The sequence below is a fragment of the Pimephales promelas genome, chromosome 9 (genome assembly GCF_988280905.1).
Source record: "Pimephales promelas chromosome 9, fPimPro1.hap1.1, whole genome shotgun sequence".
Lineage (NCBI taxonomy): Eukaryota > Metazoa > Chordata > Actinopteri > Cypriniformes > Leuciscidae > Pimephales > Pimephales promelas.
The window spans coordinates 31,779,214-31,804,012 of NC_142777.1; the positions used below are offsets into that span (position 1 = coordinate 31,779,214).

General features: G+C 36.6%; 2 protein-coding genes across 2 annotated transcripts; one reads left to right on the plus strand and one right to left on the minus strand.

Annotated features, from left to right (window-relative positions):
- Positions 1 to 2,722: 2,722 nt before the first annotated feature.
- gprin1 (G protein regulated inducer of neurite outgrowth 1) lies at positions 2,723 to 5,750 on the plus strand. Its single transcript, XM_089135008.1, has 2 exons — positions 2,723 to 2,955; positions 3,391 to 5,750. Exon 2 carries the CDS (start codon positions 3,467 to 3,469, stop codon positions 5,021 to 5,023), a length of 1,557 nt encoding a protein of 518 aa, XP_088991134.1. The 5' UTR covers positions 2,723 to 2,955; positions 3,391 to 3,466; the 3' UTR covers positions 5,024 to 5,750.
- Positions 5,751 to 5,766: 16 nt separating this feature from the next.
- On the minus strand, positions 5,767 to 22,877 carry cdhr2 (cadherin related family member 2). The gene is made up of 31 exons (XM_039677206.2): positions 22,816 to 22,877; positions 22,260 to 22,331; positions 21,969 to 22,034; positions 21,726 to 21,865; positions 21,579 to 21,632; positions 21,410 to 21,499; positions 19,546 to 19,635; positions 19,338 to 19,460; positions 18,984 to 19,127; positions 18,456 to 18,531; positions 18,231 to 18,349; positions 17,852 to 18,070; positions 17,581 to 17,736; positions 16,866 to 17,024; positions 16,722 to 16,783; positions 16,305 to 16,548; positions 15,919 to 16,158; positions 15,398 to 15,470; positions 14,699 to 15,283; positions 13,368 to 13,439; positions 13,166 to 13,215; positions 12,841 to 12,998; positions 12,515 to 12,611; positions 12,332 to 12,420; positions 12,163 to 12,231; positions 11,276 to 11,423; positions 11,002 to 11,123; positions 10,461 to 10,574; positions 10,271 to 10,354; positions 7,535 to 7,598; positions 5,767 to 6,593 (listed from the first exon to the last, which is right to left on the minus strand). Exons 2-31 carry the CDS (start codon positions 22,309 to 22,311, stop codon positions 6,432 to 6,434), a joined length of 3,921 nt encoding a protein of 1,306 aa, XP_039533140.2. The 5' UTR covers positions 22,312 to 22,331; positions 22,816 to 22,877; the 3' UTR covers positions 5,767 to 6,431.
- Positions 22,878 to 24,799: the final 1,922 nt, after the last annotated feature.

Sequence of the window (24,799 nt, forward strand, 5' to 3'; positions counted from 1 at the left end):
TTTAAAACCAAGGAATTAGTGTCATACCAGCTGACAAATTTGTCAACATCAGAGAAACACTGCAAGGGATTTGTAGTCTTGTTCAGTAAGCTTATATTTTGCTGTGCCGTCAGAGAAGCCCCTTTCACACAGCGCATTAGTCCCAGAGTGCAGGAAAATTGCCAGAATGCCTTCTTTGTGAACGCAAACACAACCCGGGATTGATACCGGCATCGATGCCAGGTTGGGGACTTAGTAACATTGCCGGAATCAGTCCCGGAACACGCGCTGTGTGAACAAAAGCCAGGACCAATGTCGTAAAGGGTGTGTCATAGTGATGACGCTTGTGCCATTGCGCGAAGAAAGTTAGAAGAAAATTTGTGTTCGTCATCAACAAAGAAAGGACGAACAAATGTCTGCAAACTGGAACGAAGCAGAGACCAGGAGCTCCTCACTATCCGCGCTGAAGCTGAGATCGTTCACCAGCTTTGTGGAACGGTATGCGCGTGTACATGTTTTCGACGCATATGTTACATGTCTCATCCTGAAGTCATGTGTCTTTCTGGGATCTTTACGGGTTGTGTGTGAACGCACTGGCAGTGTGAATGAACCGAAATCAAACCATCCCAGGACAAATGCTGGGTCACTTTATCCGTGTATTTTCCGGAATCTCTGTGTGAAAGGGGCTCAAGTGGAAGGGGAGCAAGGCAAGAGACATTGGAGAAGGGTACAAACTCAGCTATCATGGTGTCACGTCGAGCCGAAATGGAGTAGGCTGCCAACAACCTCAAGACAGTATCATCGAAGTCGAACCGGCGAGCTTTTGCAGGCTGGAGAAGGCTCGGGGAACCGCTGAGTACTGCGCTTTTTACGGCGCAACACCATAGCGGGCGGAAGTGCACACTCGGGTAAAAAAGCCAGGCGAGTCCTTAGAGTCACTATGGGCAATAGCTCGCAATGATGGCAACCGCCGTCAGTGAGCGCGAGAGCCGCATGATCCTTACTCAGGCAGGAAACGCAGATGGCATGGTGGTCCCCATGTCCGAGTGTGGCTCGGCATGAGCCACAGGAACGAGGCATCTTTAAAAAGACGCTGCTCTATTACATATAATAAGAGTCAGAGTCGTAGCGGCACACACTCGGCAGAGTAAAAGGATATAAACGCCGAAAAACGTAGCAGGTACGGCGACTGAAGGCGGCAAGTCCCGCAGAAGGCTTTTTCTCAGACGGTGCGGCTTCTTCACCCCAGATCCAGCGACGCATGAGCTTCGCTGAAGAGATGAAAAATCAGATTATATCAGCCCATCGAGCTATATTTATAGGCCCAGGCCACGCCTGTCTCGGCGGGACGTGACGTAGTGGGCGTGAATCGCCCTCCATTGGATCTGACGTCACCAATTGCCTCTCTCGATAGGCTGCTGCACTTGCCGCAGGACAACCAATAGGCACGCAAGCCATCTTTCTTATGTTGTCTGCATGCTGCCGCAACGCGCTTTACATTAATTCAAAATTAAGAATTAAGAGGTTTTCCCCTAGTGTAATATATTATGCAGTACGAGAGAACCTCTTTTAAGAGAACTGCCAGCCACTGAGCCCATAATAGTGGTGGAAAACAGACTTGGTACGATTTCATGCAGCTGCAAGGAAGAATAATCTATAGATTCTTTTTGTTTTATATTTTCAGTTCAGTTCCTTTAAAACACAAATATAACACAGAAAGCTTATTTTGCATTTATGGCATGAAAAATCAAAAAGAATCACTTATCAATGCCAGGTTGTGTAGGTGTCTATACAAGCTACGTGGAAACACATTTCTTGAACTGTTTATTAATGGAAATTCCCTGAAGATGTAAGCAGACAAGATGTACCCATTAGTGTTCATATCTGTGGTAGAGCAAATGTCAAACAGTTTCATTCTGAGGAAAGGTTTCTCACCGCGACTTAATTTACAGTTGATCTCCACAACTTGTGGCATAATCTCCACCTCCACACTACCCACCATCTTTACATCCCTATCCACCTCCACCTCCTCCTCATCATCATTTGCCTGCATCCCCTTGTTATCAAAATATGGCATGTGTTTTCTGAACCCCCCACCCATTAACATGAGCACAGTCAACCCCCCCCCATGTACATGGCTGGTTGCTAGGCAACAAATATTCTGCGGGAGCGTGGTGTTGGCAAAAGCCCTCGATTTCTATGGTGAGAACATAGGCGATAGATAAGAGCTCTCCAAAACACAATCCACAGAATGGTGAGGTGCAATGTATGCGACCACATACATAAATCCAAAAAACCTGGGATGAGACATTTTATAGTAACCATTCAGGCTTAAACTTGCATGCTGTTCAATAGAATTCAGAAAGAATTTTAATTTGAAGATAATCTAATACATCTTTGCATCAGCATAGTGACCTACATTGTTTGTCCAGCCCTTTACACTAACATTGTTAACTGTGACGTGATGAAAATATCAGTTCATTCCATATATTTCAAAAGAAAAACTTAGGTGTATCATTTTTTTTTTCCAGAGATCACAAAAACATGACCGGTGCTCCCTTTTAGTGTCTTGTCTGCCACAGTAAATTTGTTTCATTTGATTTTTTAATTACATAAGAGCCATGTGTGACTTTTTTCTCCCCTCTTTTTTAAAAAAAAAAAAAGAAAGAAAAACGGGTTTTAATCACCATCATTTGCTTCTAATCATAAAGCTAGGGATACTTTGTCATTTCATTACCACTCACAGCCAGGTTGAGTCTGGTTTCCAGGGAAACTAAAAATCAGAAGCTTTCAGTACTCGCAGCCAAAGTGAAATCCAAGGACTACCATCCACTGAGATTCTTCTGGAAAGCAAACCATCTACAGTCTGCCTTTTATTCCGAGCACCTACAAGAGGAGCTTGGAGTGTGAAGACATGCTTTGGCTGAGAAATCTTTAAAAATATGGATACCGCTTTTGATCTGTCGTGCAGTTGAGGTATGTGTTGTTGGGGTGTTTTGCAATAACTGTCGCATTGTGTGTCGTCGTAGTTTTGGTTTTAGAGTGTATTGTTAGTGAGCAAGTTCTCTGTGTGTGGATGAACCGAATCAGACAGCTATGACATTACTGGATCTCTCTTTTTTAAGAATAAAAAAAAATCAACTTATTGACAAATGACACTATTCTTATTTTCTTAAGTATTATAAAGCTGAAATTTGATTGCAATTTTATGTAATAATAATTTTTAAGAACAGAAATTATGATTTTTGTCAGTGTCTGAGATCATTGCTTATCAATATGATTTGATATGAATTTTATCTAATGTAATGTTTTCAAGTAAAATGAGTATGCTATCATTAATGCATGTCAAGTGCCATTTTAATGACTGCACCAACATTAACGCACTAATGCATTTATGTAAATGTTTTCCAGCAAAAAACATCAGTGGTGTGACACCGTGAAGCTCAGACATTTTCCTGCCCCTCAACACAAACTCATCTCTAAACCCATGGAGGGTCCTGTTCTGACAGAAAGTGAAGTTTGGAAAGTTGGCTCAGGGACCAGCTCAAGTTTAAACACGGATGACAGAAGTATTGACTATTCGCCCCTTATGAATGACACCGTAACTGACGAAAACCTGTCAAAAGCATCTGAAATCCCAGGGATCTCAATCCAAGAGGATATCTGCGGCAGCATTCAGGAACAACCCGACCCAGAGGTGACATCAGATCAGATCAAGTCAGAAATTCCACATGAGCAGCAATTAGAAGAAGATTTACCTTCCACTCAAACAGCAGTAGAGAGCAATAAGCCACTTCCCGAGTCATCGTGCAAACAAGAGAGGTGTGTCAACCGAGCAGAGGAACCAGCAGATAATATATGCTTGGCGCTTGGCCGACAAAACCTTGACCAGGAGATTAACCAGGAGATCACCATACTGGTGACCAATCATGACTGTATATTTGAGGATGAGGAGGATGAGGAGTTTGGGGAGCAGACTGAACCTACTGAACACGAGACTGTTTCTTCCATTGAGGGTGGAGGAGTGACTGAGGAAGAGAGTCTCGATGGTTCAATCGTGGTGGTGAACATGATTGATGTCAGTCGAGTTCAGAAGACCAACGTGATAACCAACGCATCAACTGAGCAGAATACCACCAATGAAGAACCAAGATTGCCAGAAGATCCTGGGGATAGTAGCAGTGGGACAAACTCTGGGAGAAAAGGTTCAAGCACCCCTCAGGAGACAGACGCAAGGGCCTCAGTGGAAGTGAATGTCTGCAGTCTGGAAGATCAGCCTAAAGACGAAGGGGTAAAACCGGAGATAATCGAATCGACTGACTCCAGGAATGTCGTACGGCAAGAGACGCTTGACGTGACTCGGTCACCTGGACGCGCACAGCATGTGCAAACCCAGGTCAGCCTGGAAGTGATGTTCCAATCAGTGGCCACCAGCCCCATGACTCCTCCCGAGGGCTCTGCAGCGTTCATTTTTCCAAGCACCTTTGGAAAACTCGCCAACAAATGTAGTACAGAGGTGGCCTCGACCAAAGATGCAGAGTTGCAGGTGGGCTTGCAGGTGGAAGTACGTTCAGTTGCCACAGCTCCCATGAGCCCGATTACTCTGACCGCACCTGAGGTTATCCCAGAGCCGGAACCACGGATCGGGGTGGAGCCAGAGGAAGCTCCAGAACCCGTGCCGGAGGTGAGCTGGGACGAAAAGGGAATGACTTGGGAGGTGTATGGTGCAGTGGTGGAGGTGGCAGTGCTGGGTACGGCTATCCAGAAACACCTGGAGAAACAGATAAAGAAGCAAAATAATCAACCTTCGGCCTTGCCTGCTCCGACAGATGATCTGTCAGCGGATCTGACTGAAACATCTACGACGATGCCTTCCAGTCCTCCCCCCATTCCAGACCCGGGTGAAAGCAGCCCGGCCAAAGAACAAAGAGAGGAAAAGACGGTGCCGAGTGGCAGGCGTCGACAGAATCGTTTTCGCCAGTGGTTCAGGAACGTCCGGCGACCAAGTTGTTGTTCAAGGCCACGTCAAGATGAGGAAAACTAAGAAAGGCATGAAATTTGAAATCATCTTTAGACAATCTCTCCCAGCTTTGTGCACTTTGGTCGTGCACAGGACTGGGTTTTGTTCGATAATACACCCCTTTAACATTTTTAAGAGACATTGCGCCACAACAAGTCCCTGAATGGATCATCAACATTTTTTGGTTTAGTTTGATACACTGCAAACAATTACAGTCGTCTTGATTTCTCCTCGCACTTTGACTTTACAGTAAAATGGCTCCTTCTAGCTTATGAGTGTATATTTGCTTGCTTCTGTCAAGACCATGCTACCCTGATGTTGTGGTCAGTGAGGATCACTTTTAAAGTGCCCTTTTACAATATTTTACACAAATAATTTTACCTTTAAAATTTATATATTTCAAACATGTATATTTAAGGAGTGGTAGAATACATTTATAGAGTGACAGTACCAAGTACTGTATGTTAGACGAAAATTACCCTAGAAAATTCTTGGTGTTTCTGGCAATATGTAATGATTTTTTGACCGTGAAATGTTTGGTGTTCTTTATGGGTTTCAGATTCTTCTTTTTCTATTGGCTTTTGTATAACCATGTAATTATAAATGGATTTGTCTTGTTTTTGCAGTTCAGCACAATCGTAACAAACACACCTTCAAGCCTTACATTCTGTGTGATGTTTTGTGACTGTTGTAAAAGAGCTGTGAAGTGAATAGTTTTGAAAATAAATAATCTCTACAAGGGAAAAGCAAACACTTGATTTTGTCTCTCATTTTGATAACATGATACATTTTATTTGAGTAAAATCGTTTTTGAACATAACAATACACCAAAGATAAACAGTTTACGATATATACACCCTGGACACCAATCTGGCTTAGCAAGATATGATTTTTTTTTCTTTTGCTTGTTTTGATCAGACCTAAACTAAGCCGGCTAGTGCCAGGTAATATTTGGCAGAGAACACAAGTAGTTTTATACTTTATAAGTTTATGTTTTTGTTCAGAGACAGAAAATTATATGAAAAGAATTTTAAAAATGTCAAAATTTTAGAGTTTCATTCTTCTATAAAGCAAAACTTTGTACACAGTTTGAAGGATTAGGTATTACATATTGGAGATCAGACTTCAAAATGAAAAAAAAAAAGAAAAGATAATGAAAGGTAAAATTAGGCTTCAAAGTCTGTTTGAATTACCACTTGTTTTTAGTGCATTGAGAATGGCTCTTTTACAAACATCCATTTTCCCCCCCTGACCAACTCAACATTTCAAAGTGCATTGATGACTCAGCATTCAAAGTCATGGGTTAACATTAAAGGTCTTGTTTAGAGTTAGAGTTTGGCCAAACATAGAATAGGGTGAAATTAAGTCTTTTCTCCTTTTTTGGCAGAACCACATATAAAATGGCAGACAGGTGGAGGTCAGAGGTTGAAGGTTAGAGATCAGTGGTGTCTATGGAATGGTTTGTAAAAGTGAGACCAGGGCTGTCTGCATCTCTCTTCTTCCCTCGCTGGGCCAATGCAGCGCCCAAAGGCTCAATGTATGGAGAATCACTCCTGTTCTCATCATACTCCTCCTCCTCTTCTTCCTCAATTACCTATCGCACAACAGAAAACATAAGCACTAAGCTTATAAAGACTTCAAATGCACTTGTGTCCCCAGCATTTTACACCCTTGCACCATGAATAAATATGCTTGAAATACTGAGGAATCCAAAAGTCTGAATGCAATCACATTGAAAATCTAATTTAAATATCTTCAGAGTTTTGTAAACTTTTAGGGTTTAAAAAAAGCAAAACATATAAAAGAAATAAGAATAAGAAATATTTAAAATGCTACACTATTTCTATAATTTCTACTCAAATTAGTGACATCATGAAAGCCGATCAGGTGATCGGATGTTTTTGCCTCCAGTGAAGCACAAGATGCTCTTTGGATATTCACAAATTTATGTAAAACCTAATGATCATGTTCTTTAGCATGATTTGAGGAGTTCATGCAGTTTGAGTTCTGCTGGTAATAAAGCAAAACAAATAATAATAAATAAATAAATGAAATATATTATAAATACATACACAAATGATCAAATTCATGTTAAGGAGTAGTTCACTTTTAAAAAAAACTTTTGCTGATAATTTACTCACCCCCATGTCATCCATGTCTTTCTTTCTTCAGTCGAAAAGAAATGAAGGTTTTTGATGAAAACATTCCAAGATTTTTCTCCATATAATGCACTTCACTGGTAACCAAAAGGTTTTACTCTCCTGTTCGAACTCATTTATCAAAATGAACGAATCTTTTTTCATGTCATTTGGTTCATTCAAAGTCCATGGAATGTTTTCATCAAAAACCTTAATTTCTTTTCAACTGAAGAAAGAAAGACATGGATGACATGGGGGTGAGTAAATTATCAGCAAAGTTCTTTTTAAAGTGAACTACTCCTTTAATTCATTGCTTCACTTTTATGTTGTTTTTCACCAGTGGCCTCAGACTTTTGCACCCCACTGTATATTATATTCATTTTAATAATAAATTTACCATCATTGGCATTGTGTCTTTCTCTGTCATGGTCATATCAATGTTGTAGTCCAGGGAATTAAGGCTAAAACAGAACAGACACAACATACACACATAATCAGAATCTCACAAAGCAAATCTTCTGCATTGAGTCATAAGTGACATTATGGTTGAACGTTACCAGTAGAGACATTTTGGACCAGTTATGTAGCTTGAAAGAAAATCAAAAAATGCTTAATTTAGTATGCGGCATATAGCTTAGTGTGATTCTAAGAAATATAGGGTCACCAATATCACCACATCATCTAACTAAAACTATTGCTATAAAACTAATAATCTACTATTGCCCACATATCAACACATGCAGATGTTCATCTCTCATGGAGGACCACAGTATTGTTTCTTGACAATTGGTATATCTTAAAAGGATTTGGGAGATGCAGTAAGGTGGGCTTCCATGACAAGATAAATATGCATGCAAACACTTCCAGTGTAGTTCAGTGTCTTTCATCTTTTTCAGCAGAGTCAGTTTTTGAATATCCAATCTGGCATCATATTGTCCTGGGCTGAGTTTCCCAAAAGCATAGTAAAAACGATCGTACAACTCATCTTATATTACCGTCTGTTTCCCAAGTAGCACTTGAAAATCATCGTAGATCTTATTGAGAATAATTGTAAGTGCATTGTAAGAAGACAAAGTAATGAGGTCGCCTGCAGGACAACTGGCAGATAACACATTTAACTTTATTCAAGTGCCATGTGATTATAATATAAGGTTTTGATTGTAATATAACACTTTATTACTCGTTTTTTGTTTCATTGAATTTATAAATAAAATTGTTAAAAAGGGCCGAAAACAACAACAAAAAGAAATAATTTATTCTAATAATTAAATGAATGAACAAAAAAAATTGATAAAATAAAAGGCCATGTAGCCTATTTCTTGGTTGGCCATCATATGGTCCCATGCCATCTTTGTCCTTCTCTTCCTCCTCCACCACCTCTTCATCTTCCTCCCTGTTTGGACACTCTCATATGCCCTGACTATAAACATTCTCAAATAATCATGTTCTCAATATTCTCAAACTGCTGAGATGTTGTGTGTGCAGTCTGGACAACTGAAGATGGAGGCTGGGGCCTGGAGGGTTGTTTGGAGGACTAGGAGATGGCAGATGAAACTAATAGTTCCCCTGAGCATGAAGGCCCTGACTCAGTACCCCACCATGCATTCCAATACCACCACAAATGCCTTGTCACCACTTGAAAACAATTAGGCTAAACATTTCCAAATACAATCGTGTGCTACAATTACGAGCCATTCTACAAGGAGACATTTCAGCACTTGACATACTGACAGCGACACTTAAGTATCACTTCTTAAAGCACAGCTGCGTACGATCGTGAAAAGCACGTGAAATGAACATGAACGTTCGAAAAGTCGTCATTAAAAAATGCTCGTAAGTGCTAAGATCCATCATTACCTGGAAACGCAGCCCAGATCATTTAAGAGCAGGCGTGCACATGCATAAGTTCATATTTTAACTCTTGCTGTCCAATATAAATCTATGCAATCACAAACTTCCCTGAGAGACCAACAACTATGATATATTACGTAACTAAAACACTGGGAAAAAACAAACATTTTTCTTTTAAAAGTTTTTGCATGCATATTTTTAAAGTGAATTTCACATATGGAATACTTAGTAAGTATTTAAGTAAAATTAACAAAGAAAATAAGTAACTTTAATGTGACAAGATAAAGTAATTTTCTACTTGGTTGAAGTTTACGCTGCAAAATTCTGTTTCAAATTTAACACAGAATTTAGCCATGCTTTTAAAGTGTATGCTTTACTTAGTCTTAGAACATCTAAGTAAATAATAAATTGTATATTGTGTAGACAACATACTGTACATAATAGAGGTAATGTGGTATGCATCCGAACAAGGATGTATTAATTTGATCAAAAGTGACAGTGAATACAGTTATAATGTTATGAAAGATTTCTATTTAAATATAAATGCTGTAAATAAATAAAGCAGCACAAACTTTTTCAAAGCTGATAATAATTAAAATAAAAGTCACTATATCAGCATATTAGAATGATTTCTGAAAGATCATGTGACACTAAAATTGAGCTTTGCATCACATGTATAAATTACATTTAAAAATATATTAATTGCATATTTATTAGGGCTGTGCAAAAGTTAATTGCGATTAATCGCATCCAAAATAAAAGTCTGTGTTTACATAATATATTTGTGTGTGCTGTATATAATTATTTTGTATATATAAATACCTATGCATGCATGTATATATTTAAGAATTATTTGCGCTTAAATTCTGTATATATTTATAAATACATAATCTATATTATATAAATATAAATATTTTATATATGAATAACACATTTTCTTAAATATATACATGCATGTGTGTGTATTTATATATACAAAATAATTATATACAGCACACACAAATATATTATGTAAACACAGACTTTTATTTTGGATGCGATTAATCGCAATTAACTTTTGCACAGCCCTAATATTTATATTACATTATGTATTCATTTTTAAATTACATTTAAAAGACATTTTATATTAAGTAAAAATATTTCACATCATTACTTTTTCTGTATTTCGTAACAAATAAATGCAGCCTTGGTGAGCATAAGAGACTTTTTTTCCTATGCAGAATGTCATTTTTTTTACACTGTGAATCTCTAGCTCGATGTGTAAAGTGTACTTTCACTGTACCTCTCTCTGTCTGCGCTGGAGCTATCTTCATCAAAGCCGAGGTCTGTGGCTGTGTCGATATTCATATTCAGCACTGGGTTTGCTCTGTGGAATATCAGACAATTTCACACACCAGCCTGCTCCTGAATACCAGTTCAAAATGATATTACACTGGGCCAACGTTTTTGGTAGCTTGTTATTTCTGTCTCACCCTTCTTTGGTGTATTTGTTGGTTCCAGGAACAACAGGCCCGGTCTTCTGATTCTGTATGACCACTGTGGCTGCTGAGTTCATGGCTTTGGCTGCCTTCAGTTTCCTCTTGTAGCTGAAGGGTAAAAGAGACCAATACCATAACGTTGTAAAGTAGCTCCTGTATGTTCGTACATGTGTGTGGGTGGGTGCACTGCACATCAGAAGAGCTATTTTAGAATCATTTGAAACTAGTTAGCAGATTTGTACTGTTTGTGACCCAGACTGAGGTGAGAGTGTATTGTATAATCCTGGCTCCATGCATAATGTTGGGAAAAAAGTCTGACAGACATGATCATTCAAGTTCTCTGCATAGTACATTCACCCTAGATGAGCTTCAATGTCTTCCTGTCCAACAATTTTAGCAACATACATTTTACAATCTGGCTTTAAAGTTTCTCAAAAGGTGAAATATAAACAAATGGTATACATCAGAGACTGATAATCATGCAAACAAGACAGTGAATATTTCTTTAACATCATTAAACTATAATGGATCTTACTTTCTTCTGATGCACACGAGTGAGGTGGTTGTTACAACAAGAACGATCGCCAGTGCAGCCATCAAACCAATCATGATGAATACCTCTGTCTTGACTCCTCCGGTCTCAGTAATGGTTGTCGACTGTTAAGGGAATCGACATTTATTTAAACAAAAAAACTGTTTTGAACAACAATGTTGGCCTTCGTGCTAACTTTTGGAATAACTTGGAATATCATAATTCATCATGTGTTTTGAAAAGGGAAATTATTAACCTGTCATTTTAAATTACTTACAATGCCAGTAAATCCAAGCTCAGTTAGTTGGTATCCAAATTCCCTATAGACCTCCTCTGAATTCAGGATTGAGGTCACTGCATCGTAGTCAAGAGCCGTGCCATTTCTGAAGACAAAATATGCCTCCAAAATAGTCGTCTCTTCAGCTCTGCAAAGGACATAACAAATTCTCCTTTCACTGTATGGAAACCACAGTTAATTTCTGTATAATTTATATACTATGATAGGGTTAATAATATTTTTAATTCGCATGTAAATATTTTTTAAGCTTTCTCTGTACTTTTACTTTGAGATATTTTGATATTTCCTTATGTCATATTAACTTTGTTTTTTAATATTCCTATTTAGCTTTAATCTTATTTCATTTTTTTTTTCACCTAATAATTATATTTTATTTTATTTCAGTTGACAAAAACTATTTAAATAGTCAAAAATTAACAAAACTGAGCAGTGTGAACATTCTTTAAAAAAGTTTCCTTTTTTGTTCCACAGAAGAAAGAAAGTCATACAGGTTTGGAAAGACATGAGAGTGAGTGAAGAATGACAATTTTTCAGTCTATAAATGAAAAAACAAAATGGATAAAGTAATACTGGCCCTTTGTCAAAATCAAATCTAGACTTTACTGTAATTATCCGATAAGGACACATTTGCTTAATAACTGTGGCACTGGCAAGACAGGAAAGACCCTTTGGGGGAGACAATACGAACCGACTTAGATTCATTATTCTATGATGTACACGCCACCTGCTGGATCTTACAAATTCCAACATCGGAATGAAATAATAAAATAAAAAAAAATACAGATATTCCTGGTGTACATGTGTTTAGTGAGTTTTGATTTAGTTTACTGTATTTATATGTATAAATGGGGATGGTGGAACCTTACCGTTGAGCACGAGACTCGCTGAACACATTAAAGAATTCCACCGTTGCTTTTGTAGCACTTGTCAGAATACTGAAAGAGATACAGTATATCACACACATTTACTTTTTGTTTCTTTGTTAGAAATATTAAATAAATAAACAAACAATAATCACAATTCATATTTCCTTACTTTCTGATTTTACCCAAATTCTCATTGACCTCAGGCACAGGCGCATTAAATCTGAGACTGACTCTGTAGGAGCTGTCAACTGTGAGAAGCTGCAAAACAATGCCATTATGAATTGACCAAAACAAACAAGTCTAAATGAATGAATTAATGAATGAATTAATTGTAAGGATGAAAATTTTCTACCTCAACCAAAGAGGTGGAATTGAGACCATCTGGGTTAAATGCCTCCACCTCCACCAAGAACTTCCCTTTTTTATTACTATCCATTGACTTCTGGGACCTGGACATTATAAATAGGCATTTGCTTGTTTATCTTGTCCTCAGTGACGTGTAAAGCAATACATTAGTTATTCCCTAACCAGGGACATCATCATTTTGACTGTCGTACATGTGACAATTGATATTTTCTGATTCTGTTTTGACTTCCTTCAACGTAGACGGACAAATAATTTGATGGTGAAAACCACATAAGAACTTACAATGAGAAATTACAATTGTTAATTTCTCACCTTATATGTGTAGTGAAGATTCCTTCAGCATCTTCCTGAGCGGGAGAGTCAGCAGAAAGAAAATTTTCTGTGGAATTCCCGTCACTGCCGATAAAGTTCACCTTGGTAACTTTAAAGTTGGTTTTCCTGTTCTTTTCATCTGTGTCTTTGTCTTTGGCCTTAATAGGGTAAGAGGAAATAAACACAGGGAACTTACTTTATGGAGACTTAGAGACATTGCATTCTGACTTATACATTTATCCACTGTTATGTAATGGTTTATTACAGTACAAAGAGTGACAGATATAAAGAGACCACAAATTGTCAAGTAAACAATCACACTTACATAAACTCTGGCGACAGATGTGCCCTGCTCTACTTTTTCAATGACTACAACTGGAGAAGAAGAAATATGTTAAAACTTTTTGAAAGCATAATATACATTTACTTAGTATACATTTATGCTCTAATTCACATCAAAACAAGGTCACAAAGTGAATATTGAATATTATAAATATTACAAAATATAAATGAATATTTTGTTTTACCATAGAATTCCTGCGAGGCAATAAACTCTGGGGCGTTGTCATTGATATCCACAATATTAATAGTCACAATCCCTATAAGCAGGTAAACAAAATTTTATGAATATTTAATGCACTCAATATTAAAGGTATTGGTCAATATGATAGAGGAGATGGGAAATAAATATATATATATATATATATATATATATATATATATAAGATAAATGCGATATGTTAAACTTGAAGGAATAGTGCATCTAAAAAATAATTCATCCTTATGTTGTTTGAGTCCTGTAATTTTCTTAATTTGTAGGGTTAAAAGTTTGAAATCACTGATAACAAAGGAGTGCCACATAACCAATCATGACATGTCAAGTTTGAATATATATATATGGCTAGAAATTGTATTTAAAGGCAAAATGGAACAAAAACTGGAAAATGGAAATTATCATCCCAAGTTTTTCTATGGAAAACACCTGCTGTGCTCGATTTGAATTAAGAAAATTATACAATCTAGATCATTTTGGAGATGAGCTATTCCTTCAACAACAACAAAACATACTATTAAAAAAAACAATACTGGAAAGAAAGACAGGTAACACTTTACTTGAAGGGGTGTGCATAAGACTAACATGACAACTTCATAATCATGACATGACCTATGCTATGAATATGAAGGAAGTTTCATGCATGTTTATGACAACTGTCATTAAGTGTCATTTGCTCATTTTTGACATTTTTTATGCAAATATGACATTGTTTGAGATGTGTTTGTTATGACATTTTGACATAAACCAATAGATCATAACCTGTCGGTGTCTTTGTCATGACAACTTTAACTTAATTATTTAAGCTAACTTAAGAAACCACCAAGCTTTATTGGTTAACATTACATTAAACTGTCAGGTGGTTGGTTTTGACATTGGCTGTCATGAAGCCATTATAACCTTTTAATGACAAATTCAATGTGTACCATTGAGGTCACGATAAATATTCATGACAGTTATAATGCCTCATGACAGCCAATGTCAAAGCCAACCACATGACAGTTTAACTTAATTTCTGTCAAGTTGTCATGACTAGACATGTTATGACAGGTTAGGATGTTATGGTTTATGTCAAGATATCATAACAAAGACATCTTAAACAATGTCATATTTGCATTCAAAATGTCATTATTAAGCGAAAGACATTTAATGACAGTTGTCATAAACATGCATAAACCTTACTTCATATTCAAGACATATGTCATGTCATGGTTATGAAGGTGTCAGTCTTATGCACACCACTTCAAGTAAAGTGTTACCGAAAGACAGCACATTTTTAAGACAGTAAGAAGCAACCAAACACACCTTCAGTACTGTTCTTCCCCTTCTCAGTTAGAACATCAACCACCATGGCAGTCAGGAACACTTTATCACATTTCTCATAGTCAATATCATAACTTCTGATCGCTTTCACATCACCGTTACGCTCAACTTTGAACCACTCTTCTGGACATGGGCCTCTGGTGCCATTGCACTGGCATTCAGTAGAAACAAGCTCATATTCTAGACGGTGTTTGGTGTCCACGTCTTTGCCTTCGATTGTTTCCAGAATCTCTGGCAAATCGCTGTTCTCATTTACATTCAGGGTCATGCCGGATGGGAATACAGGCGGAGTGTCGTTAACGTCGTCCACTATCACTTGCACTTCAATTGTATCCTTTTGTTGACCCAAGTCTGAGGCCTCCACCTTCAGTGTGAAAGTCTTGCGGTCACTTTCGTAGTCCAGCTCGATGGCAGGATCCACCGTGATGTTGCCTCTGTAACCATCACTGAGCTTCTCAGAAAATAATATGAAACTCCCAAAACTGCCATCGGTGATGCTGAAAATGATACGGTTGTTTAAGTCTGTTTGGTCGGCGTCGCGAGCCAGCAGAGAGCCAACCAATATGCCTAAAAGGGACAACAAGAAGTGTCAGTTTTCATATTTGAAGTTTTATAGATAAGGAAATAATTACTTAAAATCATAAAGAAATGCATTCAGAAAAAGCACAACAATCTACTTGCCTCCTTCACTTTCCTTTACATGAAAGGGTTTGGGAGCAGGATCCAGGCACTGTGGAGAATTGTCATTGACATCCTGGGAAAAAATAGAAAGAAAAATCTAATAAGTTTGAATTATATTCATATATATATATATATATATATATATATATATATATATATATATTTCTAAATCTATTTTAAAAACTGCATATTAGACATTTAAATGTATAGGTTTAATTGCAAAGTCACAGAAGATTTGTTATCACAACATTTTTTCTTGTTAAATCAACTTAAATAATTTATTTAGTTCAGATAACGTATTATTTTAAGTTTCTGATGATTAAATCAATCTCCTTCATTGAATTTACTCACTTATTCCAGTTCAATCAACTTAAAATTTTAAGGCAACCAGGTTACTTAATTTTTTAAGTTAAACCAACAATATTTTTTTTACAGTAAAATTCAGCTTAACTTGTTTTGCGGGGGCACTTGCATGAAGTACCATAGTTGCGTCTCTAACTGTATAAATGGCGGATTCTCACCTCAACGTTGATGGTCACATTGGCTGATGAGGAGAGGGATGGTGTGCCCTTGTCTGAAGCGACCACCGTCAATTTAATCACACCCTTTAGAAGAGGGTCCATGGCTTCAAGGTCCAAATGACCCTCGTTTTTAAGCAAACCGGTGTCCGAGTTTATGGTGAAGTTACTACTGAAAAAGCTGTCCTTAATTTGATACTGGATTTGGCTGTTTGGTGTATTTGGCTTATCTCCGTCTATAGCCTATCAAAAATTCAAAAATAGGGAGACTTCTATTACATGGTAGTTACATGGATTAAAAATGTCATACAGAACATTCACACAATTTGTTCTCATCATTTGAGATGTCTACGCTGCTTTTTCAATCATAGTTACATCCATAAAGTCACCTTGATTTGAAGCTCCAAATTGCTGTCCTCTTTTACATAGGCCTCATAAACTTCTCTGTTCATCTCCGGTTTCTGATCATTAATATCCATAATGTCGATCATCACAACAGTGGTACCAATATTTCCTTTAGAATCTATGGCCTGCAGGGTGGGTGAGTAGGAATTGGTGCCTTCCCAGTCAAGACGTTCTCCATTTTTTACATAGATAGTTCCATTATTTTCATAGACATCAAATAATGACCGACTGAAGTCAGTTTGAGAAGGAAACATAGAAAAAAAAAACATTTAAGGTCATCATTTTAATTTTTTTATGCTCCAGTATGACCCTAAACAGTCACATATTTAGCTAGAAACTTGCACTAGTAACTGAATAGTTCTGGCTTAACCAAATTATTTCAGACTGAATATTCAACATACATGGTGTCTGGCATCAATCTGTAAGTGATTTTGCCATCATCCAAGGCATCGGCATCTGTTGCCTGTCAAAGCAGAACATCAGTGAGTGCAAGATAAAATTTTACTCACCACGCCAAGTTAAAGGTGAAATGAAAGTGCTCTTACAGTAATGGTAGCCACAACAGTTCCATCTTCACAGTGTTCATTAACTTCTGCATTATAAACATTCTCCTTAAACAAAGGAAGGTTGTCATTTATATCATTGATGTTAATGGTGACAGTGGCCGTAGAGGTGAAGGCTGCGCTGGCATCTTTAGCGATAATCTGGGAAGATATAATTAAGATTATCTTTTTGATTCAACAGTTGATTTTTGATTGAAGTACATCGTTTTTCTACAACAAAGAGGTTTTCTGAACATTATCCCTGTTTGACTGTTTAGGCATATTGATAGTCTCATCCTAAACTTGCATTTGGCATTGGTTGAAGTTAATTTAGAGGAACCAACATTTTTGACAAGTCATGGACAGCTATTTTTTATTATCATTTTGACTTCACCAATGAAAATCATTTAGTAAAGATGTTGTGAGATGTGGTGCATTTTCTCTTCAAATAATATACATTATACTACTGGCATAAAATGAATTGTTGTTGTTTTATGGCTAGTTACAGATGCCATACAGTTTAACATTTCCTGGTTTCCAAGTAGTTGCAATTAGCTTGAAACAGTAAAGTCCCCGCCGCGGCATGCTCTTCGATATCTGTAATCACTCTAAGTAATTGATCTTAAGTAGGAAAAGTCCTTTTCACTAAGCTGGGATAATTCTGGCATCTTCCAAAGTAACAGGCTGGTTATCTTATTTCACGCCTTCAAATACATACCTGAACATTCATTACTGTCTTCTTCTCATAATCAACCTTAGCAGGATCTTTTATTGTCACTTGTACAAAACTGTCTCCCAACCCAGAGCTGGGACTGACCAGGAACGCATCCTTATCAGGTCCGGCAAGTTCGAGATTAAACTCGCTGTTTTTCCCCTGGATCATAAATAAGTTAAATAATCAACACAATCCAAAAACATAAGTCATCATTTCAATAAAACACAAACAGAATCTCCTCAGAAGAAACCATCCAAGTGTTGTAACTACAAACCTGGTCTGGATCTTTGACTCTTATATTCAGGTCATTTACTGCCAGTCCTACAGATGAATGCTCATCGACCTTGCCTGTGAAGCTGTTTTTCTGTGTGCAGGTTTCACCCTCACACTCGTAAAATTCAGGGCCATTGTCGTTGATGTCGCCAATAGAAATCTGTAAATCTAATACTGTACTCGCAATAACTCCATCCACATTAGGGTTTGTCTCACGTGCCTGAAGTACAGGAAGAAATACATGAGCAAAAAATAAAAAAGTGCAGAAATCAAAGAATATGATAGGTATTTTTAAAGTTAAAAGTATTAGCCGTCATATAGTAATCACTCCGATATCATGATAACAGGACACAATCAAATTCATTAGTCAGTAAACTCACATTTATGTGCAGTGTTACAGTAGCAAGTATATCCAGTAACTCCTCACGGTCAAATTTAGTTTTGACAGAAATTTCACCAGTCGTCTCATCGATTTGGAACAGATCTGGTGCATTGGTATCTGTGTAAAAGGACAAAATAATAGAGACAAAAAAAAAAGATTTTTTTTTTTTTAAGAAAAAAGCTGTTTTATTTGAAGATTAAAATAGAATTTCCAGCGGACTCACTTTCAATGCTGTAGAGGATTTTGTCGTTGACCCCAGTGTCTGGATCTCTGGCTCTCACAGTAAAGACTGACGTACCCTGAGATAGAGAAACATATGGTGAGAGGGTCAAAGGTGAGACAAAGGTCATACATATATTTCACCAGTGGATCTCAGATGTTTAGCTTTGTTATGCAGATTTTACATTAGACACCAAGCAGTACAAACACAATACCAAAACTGTTTAGCTTACACTGAAATAAATATTAAAATGTATTAATATCAACTGCTTAATCTATTAAGGTTGAAAAGTTAAAACAAATCTTGTAAAATCTGAAGCAAAAAAACAAAACAAAAAAAAAACAATACAGCCAATACAAACAAATGAAACACTTGTGGGTCTTTATTTTGCAAGTTTTTTTTATTAATTTAATTTAATATTTTATTTTATTGTATTATTTGCATTTAACATTTTGTTTTTGCATTGGGATGTACAAGTAGAGAAGTACAGCATGACAAAATTAATTTTAAAACAAAAAATACACCACTCACCACATCCGAATTCTCTTCAATAGAAGCAAAGTTAGGTAAATTCAGAAACTGTGGGTTGATATCTGGCACATCTTTAACCGTCAAGAATGCAAATGCTGCTGTGGATTGAAATACTTGTGCACCATTCAATTGTCCACCACCATCCTGACAAAATCAATGAACACTTAGCACATGATGACACAGTAAAATGTATGTAGATTTTCAGATTGCTTTTTGCTTGTAAAAATTTTTTTTTTGCATCTTTTTTGCATTTCCTACACAGGTATCTTCCCTCAATCGTTTTCTAAAAACAGCCCATCACTTAGGCCTATCTAAATATGACGCCTATCTAAATATGATGCTGATGATACTCACAGATGCATTGATTCGTATCTGATAGAAAGGGCTTTTCTCAGTGAAGTTTAAAGTTCCCTTCAGGACAACAATTCCATTGGTCGCAGAAATTGAAAACAGGCTAGTCCCTTCATTTGGTACCACCTAAGACAAACATACTGTGTTATAAATACAATAAATGTGAGATGTGAGAGTGAACATGCAATTTATGCCATGGAAGGAAACATACTTCATCAATTTTGTAGGACACTATAGAAGCTTGGTTAAAATCAATATCTGTGGCGCTGGCTCTGAACAGTTCACTGCCGTCAGCTACAGTCTGAAGGAGAGAATAGGAAAACATCATGTATGTGAACAAAATAAACTGACACACACTTTCAATTCTTGAAGATTACTCTTGCTCAGAGACAAAGAGTAAAGTTATTGGAGAAGATTACACACAGAATTAGCCTCACATCAGCTCACATTCATCACACAAGACCATCACAGCTTGTAAACCTCAACTCCTCTTAAACGATTAAATTCAGCATTTACTCACACTCATGTTGTCCTAAACTAGTTTGACTTTCTTCTGCAGAACATGAAGAAATTCTACTTTTCTAATTCTTCTTCTTTCTTTAAAGTGGACTCATTTGCACCATAAAAATATCATAAAAGAGGTCTGTAAGATGTCAGTTTTCTGTCATTCCGAATTAAATTAGTCGTTTTCGTTTAATGAAAAAAAAAAATGTGTAGGCCTCTGGCTTCCATGTTTCAACCTTCAACGAATAAATTAGACTCGAATTATACTGATTTTTGACTGCGGTGTATCTAACACATTAATTAATGAAGGTTAACAAAACATAAAGATATTAATAGGATAATTAAATGTTGTATATTCTATGGCTTCCAGACTGTAGCAGTAATCTGCAGTTTTATAGAGCAATTCGCGCTGTTTTTCCGCTCAGTAAAGCATCCCACAAACATTGCAGTCCCACTGCACGTTTAGCCGTACGTGCTATAACACCAAATATATATAACATTTATTCACAAAAAGAACACACTAATTCACAATAAACTGTGTGCAACGAAAAACTGACTGTCATAAAATTCTAACTGAGGAGCGTCACGTGACGTGATCCAAGCCGTTACGCTTTTTCCAATGATAAAAGCCACAGAATCATCAATAAAATGACAAAAAAAGACAATCCCTGCCCCAAGACCAGAAATATGTAGATAGGGAGACTTCCAAAATGTTGTTCACTGTTGGTGGTTGTGTGCGATCAAGGAAGGGTTAGGAAACAATGGGAAAGGCTAGGCTACATGAGATTTTTGAAGGGGGAAGATGTTTCAATGTATAACAAATCAAATTTAAGCTATGCAATAACTACAGAAGTAGAAATACAATACTCAAATGAAATCGGCTGCTTTTGATACTTGCTTTTTGCCTTAGCATGAGCACCGCGTTTTTAAAACAGCTTTTAAACAATAGCCTACCTGTTTCGGCCAGTAGATGGGGCTGTTATCAATCATAAGATTTCATAATAACTGTGCAAAGTTTACAACTTGAACATGTTAATTTACCTTATGGGCTATATATTTTTGGAGAAATTAAATACTAAATACAATACAATAATATATATATATATATATATATATATATATATGAAGAGTTCAGATGCAAAAGCCTCTAAATACCATTTGAAATTTTCTTCTTTAATGATCATTTTTATCAAGCCTGTATATTGAAGTTCAGTGATTTCACTTAAATTGCAATGAAGATTACCTATTAATTGTCATTTAAGTGAAATTACTGAACTTAAATATACAAGCTTGATAAAAATGATCATTCTAGGAGAAAATTTCAAATGGCTCTTAGAGGCTTTTGCATCTGAACTCTTCATATATATATATATATATATATATATAATGGTATTTATTTTTCCAACCTAAGTAACGACCCTGTCATGGAAGACATGATGCAGAGTGGCCTATAATGCTAAATGATAAAAGCTACTTTGAAGGCATGCTTGAATGAAGAATGAGGAAAGCAGTTACAGAATACATTTTTAAATCCATTTCACCACACGATACAGTTCTCATGATAAACTCACCTCTAGGACCTCTATGTTGTAGGGAAGACCATTGAATACAGGTGCGTTATCATTAGCATCTTCCACGGGAATATATATGCTTTTTGTCACCTAAAAGGGCAGAGATCATATTAGGATAAATGAAAGTGAATTTTCTGACCATTGTAATACCTTTATATTCCCAACTTACATCTGAATAAACGCCATCATTCACCACAGCCTCTATGAATAAGAGCTCTTTTGACTGATGAAAGAAAACACAAACATTCATAAAGTTTGTTTGTTGTGCTTAATCTCAATTCAGGAGTAGAAGGCAGACCTTCTTAACTAACTATACCTCTCTGTCCAGCTGATTCTTGATCTTGACTTCACCAGTCACTGTATTGACCTCAAAATAACTAGCGTCAGTTCCTCTGATGCTATATTTTAGAGTGTCACCATCCGGATCAGATGCAATAATTTGAAATGCAACTTCGCCTGTAGGGTTAATAGATCATTGGGAAAAGGTTACATTCAGGCATAGAACAAATAATGCAAAATGGGATTGAGTTTAAGAGTTGAGACTGGCTGATGTACAGACCAACTGGAAGATCTTCTCTCAGGGATACCACACCCATGGTAATCTCAGGGACAGAATTACAATACCCTGCAGAAAACACAAATATGAACCAGTACGTGAGTCAGACTTTTATATTAAATAACCACGTTTTCTAATTCTTCTCTGTAAATGACAGTGAAACGAGACTTAATCACATTGGCTTCTCTCCACTCAATATATCATTGTCAGATTTGGACTTTGAGCTAGTGCAGTATAACCAGCCACATCTTATTGAAAGATGAAATGGACACTGACTAATTCTCAGATACTCACCAGAGGCTAAAAAACAGAAAAGGAGAAGCAAAGAAGTCCCCATCCTCCCCATGTCTGTCTATAAAATAATGTCTGTAATATCAAAGAAACGAAACACAAAATCACAGTTAAACGCAAACCATTTCCACCTCTAAAATTAAAGAAGATAGAACTTTGATTATTTTGCTAGTGGTTTATTTTTCAAATGTTATGAAACAAAAAGAAAGCACAATACCTAATACCTTATAGTATCAAACTCTAATAACAAAGTAATTAATAGTAAAAAAAAATTAAAAGCCCTGGAATGGTTGAATATCATAAATACTTTCACAGATTTTCCATTTAGAATACTAATGAATAAATAAAAAGTAATAAATCTCAAATATTTCTCCTTGACTATGAGATTAGATTTGTCAAGATATCGAATTCAACATTGAATTAAATCTCAGTACAAACCCATCATTCATGAAAAAGTAATCTGCAAATTTTCCGGTTTATAGGCTATTGTTCTAAATGGTAGTAACTGAATATAAATAAGATATAATAAGTGAAAATGAAATGGCTGATGAAGACTTACCGTGCCCAGTCTGCTCTTATAGTGCTATTCCGACAAGTGGCGTTCTTCAAAATGAGGGAACAATATAATATCTGAGACCTTTGCCTAGTGCATCACTGGCTATCACTGTCCTTCAGTTGTAAACATTAATCATTAACAACGCTGGGGAGAAAAGCCTGCGTGCTTAAGGCAGTCTTCGCACCTTGTAGACAGATGATAAAGCTGCTTACTGGCACCACATAATCAGATCCTAAAAAACAGTGTTCAGGGAATGGTTTAGCGGAGCAGCAAGTCTGGGTAGGCAAACAAATGTCACAACAGATTATGTCTAGAATAATCGTCCATTCACACATTCATTCAGCAACTCAAACGATTAATGAAGGCTGCAAAGTAGCTAACTGGAACATATTTATTATACCTGATTGGAAGAGATCATAAAAGGTATGGAAACCAGAGAAAAAGAACATGGCACGACACCATTTCTAGTGAAGTTATAGGGCAGCCAACTACTGAACCATGTGTCCTCAGATCCAGGTTTTCTTTTCTGGCTCTTTCTTGGCATCACCCCAGTGAGCTGAACAGAAATGTGGTGTGAGAGATTTCAGGGAGCAAATGAGTTCATTAGCTGTTCAAGAACCTCCCTACTCTCTGCCCGGCTCTAATGAGCCCACTTCCCTCGTGGACCTTCATAATTAACGAGAGAAAGACAAAAGATAACTCTCCCCTGGGAGGAACTTTCTCCTGGGACTGACAGAAAAGCTTGTGTTTGTTTGTCTCTAATTGTTTGGTGTTTACCACACTGGAAATGCTGTGGAATGAGGGATCAAACCCACTCAAGCCCTAATCCGAGAATTAATTCTATTAAGCAGCAAGCAACATATGCTCTATTTTGACTTTGTACTGCTGATATATACAATTCAAGATTCAGTGCTTTAAACTTCAGTTTATAGTTCTGTATCACTGAATAAAATAATTTACTTTGTATATCGCACACACACAAACACGCACACACACACACACACACACAATGTTTTTATGTTTTGTGGGTACTTTCCATAAACAAAAGGATTTTTGTACTGTACAAACTGTATATTCTGTCCCCTACCCCTAAACCTTCCCATCACAGAAAACTTTCTGCACCTTTACAATAAAAAAAAAAACAAAAACAAAAAAACAAACAAAAAAACAACAACAACACAATTAGTCTGATTTATTGGCTGTATTCCTCATACACTATAAAAAATGCTGGCTTATTTCAACCCAAATTTGGATCAAATATTGACAAACTGGGTTAGTTGGGTTAGCATTTTAAATTACATTTTTTACCCAAAGTTTGAGTTTGTCCATATTTTACCCAAAATTGGGTTAAAACTACCCAGCATTTTTTAGGGACCAAACAACATGTCCAAGGATTTTGGATATTTGCCTTTTTGTGGGGATATTTTGTTCTCATAACATAAGGTTTACCTGGATACACACACACAAAGCGCATAAAACAGGTTCAGTTGTTATTTTATTTTATTTTATTTTGGTTCTTGACTCAAAAGAACCAAAAAGGTACATGGAGACATGTCTTAAATTACTGCAAAATACTTTCATGTTTAACAGGTTATTTATTTTTGTTCTAGCGATTTTTTCTTTTTCACAGTTTATCAGTGGCAAATTTGTGTGGCCTGTGACTTTGTAATGCGTTGATTTTAGATATATAAAGGTGATAAAAATGAATGTCATGAAGGAATAAATCTGTAAACAAACAAGCAAATCACTATCACAGTACTGCTATTTAACAAATTGCAAATGTTTGCCATTTAAGTCTATCGTTCAGGTATCATCTATTCATTTCTGACTTAAAATTATGTGGGTATGCTAGAATAGTACACACAAATACACAAATCTCTCATAAATTTTGTAAAATGTGACCTGTTCATGCCACATGATGCATTACATTAATATGCCATAATCTTATCATTTTAGACTTTGGTTTACGACTTCACATAAACTGACG